Raw genomic sequence first — 3,827 nt, 5'->3', positions numbered from 1 at the left:
GCTGAATGATCGAGTTCCATGTTAAAGGAAGTTATTTGGATGTCGGAATACAGGGCACTGAGGTGTGTGGGGGGGTCTCCCCGTGGCAAGGCCTCAGTTTGTGGCTGTGGGGTGCCAGTTGTAATGGTGTCTGGTCGGGGGGGGTGGGGGGGTGTCCCAGATCTCCACAGCCCATCAGCTAGAGTGCAAACAGAACCCCAACACCCATTGACCCCCCAAAACGAGGGAGGTTTGGCACCTCCCCTACATGACACTGTCATTATGGGACCTGTTTAATCTCCTGTATTAAGATGCAGCAAAGTGGGATGAGAAATTGATTTCCCTGGGTGGGGGGGCCAAAATCCCATAATAACGCGCAGCAAAGCGAGAGGCTGATTTCCCGGGGGGGGGGGGGGGGGGGGCAACATCCCCATCCCGATGCTGCTGGAGCAGGACCCCCCCCTCGGGAGAGGGACACAACGGGGGGGGGGGTCCCGACCTTTCCTAACCCACTAAACTGGATGGGGAAGGGGGGGGTACGACCATGCCACGACCTCCCGCGGGGGGGGGGGTGTCGGTGGGAGGCGGCGCTGCGCTGGTCCCGCTGCCCCCGCCGGCCGCAGGTCGGCACTCGCCGCCCTCCCGGCGGGCAGAGCCGGCGGTTCCCGACGTGTCGTTCCCGTCTCCCTGCGGCGGGGCGGGGTTTTCCCATGGCGGGGAGCCGGGAGCGCGCTGGCACGTGCTCCGGCGGGAAGCGCGGGGGGGGGGAGAACGGGGAGGACACACACACACACACACACACGGGACGCGCGGCGGAGGCACGAGCGCTGCCGCCCGCCTGATTGACAGCGGCGGAGGCCGCCGGCCAATGAGAGGAGAGAACAGCAGCCGGCCCCGCCCCGCCTCGCGTGCCGGCGCGCCACCGGGAGCACCCGCGCCCCCCCCCCCCCAACTCCGCGGGCTCCGGTTCCCCCCCCCCCCCCCAAACCTCAACTGTGCGGTGCGGGTGTCGCAAGCACAGGGAGGGGGGCAACAAGGGGCGGTGTGACCGGGACCACCGGGATGAGCTTGGTACCACCGGGCTCCCTTCACTCTGCCGTACCCGGTACCACCGGGCTGCCCTCGCTCCGCTGTGCCCGGTACCACCGGGCTCCCTTCGCTCCGCTGCGCCCGGTACTATGGGGCTCTCTTCACTCTGCCATAGCCGGTACCAGCGGGCTCCCTTCACTCTGCCATAGCCGGTACCACTGGGCTCCCTTTACTCTCCCGTAGCCGGTACCACCGGGCTCCCTTCTCTCCGCTGCACCCGGTACCACCGGGCTCCCTTCTCTCCCCTGTACCCAGTACCACCGGGCTCCCTTCACTCTGCCATAGCCGGTACCCCTGGGCTCCCTTCACTCTCCCGTAGCCGGTACCACCGGGCTCCCTTCTCTCCGCTGCACCCGCTACCACTGGGCTCCCTTCTCTCCGCTGCACCCGCTACCACCGGGCTCCCGTCCCTCTGCCGTAGCCGGATCCGTGGGGCTGCCCTCATTCTGCTGTACCCGGTACCACCGGGCTGCCCCCTCTCCACTGTAGGCGGTACCATGGGGCTGCCCTCACTCCCCTGTACCCGGTACCACGGGGCTCCCTTCATTCTGCCGTGCCCGGGGGCTCCGTTCAGGGCACGACACTGCGGGGGGGGAGCCCCAGTGGGAAGCGGCGGTTTCCCGTCCCCCGTGTCCGTCCGTTCCGCCCCCCACACCCCGTTCATCCTCCGCCGCCACCACGTGGCCACGCGCCGGGGCGGGGCGGGGCGCACGCCAGAGAAGAAGACGGACAGGCGGCGGACCCGCCGGCCAATAGGAACGTCGGTAAAGCATCGTCCTCGACTTAAGCCGATCGTTGATTGGTTACCGGGAGTGTGGGAACGGCCGCGGCGGCGGTTTCACACGAATGAGGAGCCGCCGCCGCGGGGTATAAAAGGCGGGGGGGGCGCCGGCCGCACGCACTCCGCGCGCCCCGCCGCACGCGCCCTCCCGCCCGCCGCACGCGCCTTCCCGCCACCGCCACCACCGCGCCATGCCCGCCGATACGGGTATGGAGAAACCGACCGCATCACCCATCGCCGGGGCACCGGCCAACGCCAGCCACACACCGGACAAACCGCGGAGCGCCAGCGAGCACCGGAAGGTAAATGGCGGGTGCCGGTTGGGAAGCAGCAACGGTGGCGGAGGCGCTGGATGGCGGCGAACCCGCGGCCGTGCTGAGGTCGGTGTCGGGGTTGAGGTTTGGAGGAGGTGGGGTGGGGGGGAACGGGATGGATGCGGGGAGGCTTACCGGCTCCGATCTCCCCGCAGTCATCCAAGCCTATCATGGAGAAGCGGCGCCGGGCGCGGATCAACGAGAGCTTGGGGCAGCTGAAGACGCTCATCCTGGATGCGCTGAAGAAGGATGTAAGTGGGAGCCGGGGCGCTTTCGGGGTTGCAAGGGTCTGTGTGGGGTTTTGGGAATCAGCCCTGACGGCACCGCTCTCCCTCCGCAGAGCTCCCGGCACTCCAAGCTGGAAAAAGCAGACATCCTGGAGATGACAGTCAAGCACCTACGGAACCTGCAGCGGGCCCAGATGACGGGTAAGTTGTGGGGCTCAGGCGTGGAGGACCGGGGGGGACCGGGGTGCTTGACCTGCCGCTCACCCGCCACCCCTCTGCCCCACAGCAGCGCTCAGCGCCGACCCCACCGTCCTGGGCAAGTACCGGGCTGGATTCAACGAGTGCATGAACGAGGTGACCCGGTTCCTGTCCACCTGCGAAGGGGTGAACACCGACGTGCGCACCCGCCTGCTCAGCCACCTCTCGGCTTGCCTGGGCCAGATCGTGGCCATGAACTACCCACCGCCACCTCCGCCACCACCTCCAGCCAGCCAGCCCGCACATCTGGCACAGCAGCCCCTGCACGTCCAGCTGCCCCCCGCAGCAGCCGGAGCGGTGCCCGTGCCCTGCAAGCTCAACCCCGCCGAAGCCCTGTCCCCCAAGGTCTATGGGGGCTTCCAGCTCGTCCCTGCTACCGACGGCCAGTTTGCTTTCCTCATCCCAAATCCGGCCTTTCCTCCCAGCTCCGGACCCGTTATTCCCTTGTACGCCAACACCAACGTCCCCGTGTCCGCAGGCAGCGGCTCGGGAAACGCATCCGCCACCCCATCAGCATCCCCGGTGCAGGGGTTGACATCATTTGGGGGCAGCATTGTTCCAGCATCCCAGGCGGGAAGTCCCATTGGAGAGCGCAGTGAATCCGTGTGGAGACCTTGGTGACTTGCCTAAATGATTCCCATTCCCTAAAAAAAAAAAAAAAAAACAAAAAAACAACAAACTCTTCTGTTGGCTCCGTTGTATGGAGCCCTGTCAGGGTGTTTTTTAAGCAGATTGAAACAGAAAGGAAGGAAAAGGACCTCGCTATGAACCTGCTATTTATTATTTTCAGAGGTTGGGATCTCGACTTGTATTTTTACTCCTTTAAAATGCCTTTATTTGAGATACTTTTTTCTAAAATAAAGATTAAAAAGTGAGAAATAGTTTTGTAACAGATATTCAAAAGTCTAATGCCAAAGGTGTTTGTATCCTGTTTGTCTGTGCGTGTGTGTGTGCCTGTGGTGAAGACTTCCAAAAACAAAAGAGAAATGCAGGTGTTTAAATAAATAAACTCGTTGAAATAGATGTAATTTTTTTCCCCCATTTCATTTTTGGTGGGTGAGAGGGACAAGCTCATCCTGAAAAAAACTGGATTTTATGGCTTTAATAAGGGATTCCTGGGGGAAAATAGACGGGAGGGAAAGGTGATGGGGTTGAGGGGGGTTAAATGGCTCCTGAGAG

At 63.3% G+C, this 3,827-nt stretch overlaps 1 protein-coding gene across 1 annotated transcript; it reads left to right on the top strand.

Annotated features, from left to right (window-relative positions):
- The first annotated feature begins 1,969 nt into the window (after positions 1–1,969).
- On the top strand, positions 1,970–3,523 carry HES4 (hes family bHLH transcription factor 4). Its single transcript, XM_030507791.1, is given in 6 exon segments — positions 1,970–2,151; positions 2,319–2,414; positions 2,504–2,591; positions 2,677–3,126; positions 3,129–3,199; positions 3,201–3,523. Coding segments are annotated over 6 exon segments (885 nt in total). The 5' UTR covers positions 1,970–2,040; the 3' UTR covers positions 3,270–3,523.
- The last annotated feature ends 304 nt before the right edge of the window (positions 3,524–3,827 follow it).

This window comes from Strigops habroptila, chromosome 16, assembly GCF_004027225.2.
Source record: "Strigops habroptila isolate Jane chromosome 16, bStrHab1.2.pri, whole genome shotgun sequence".
NCBI classification, from domain to species: Eukaryota; Metazoa; Chordata; class Aves; order Psittaciformes; family Psittacidae; genus Strigops; species Strigops habroptila.
This window is presented reverse-complemented; position numbering and strand designations above follow the sequence as displayed.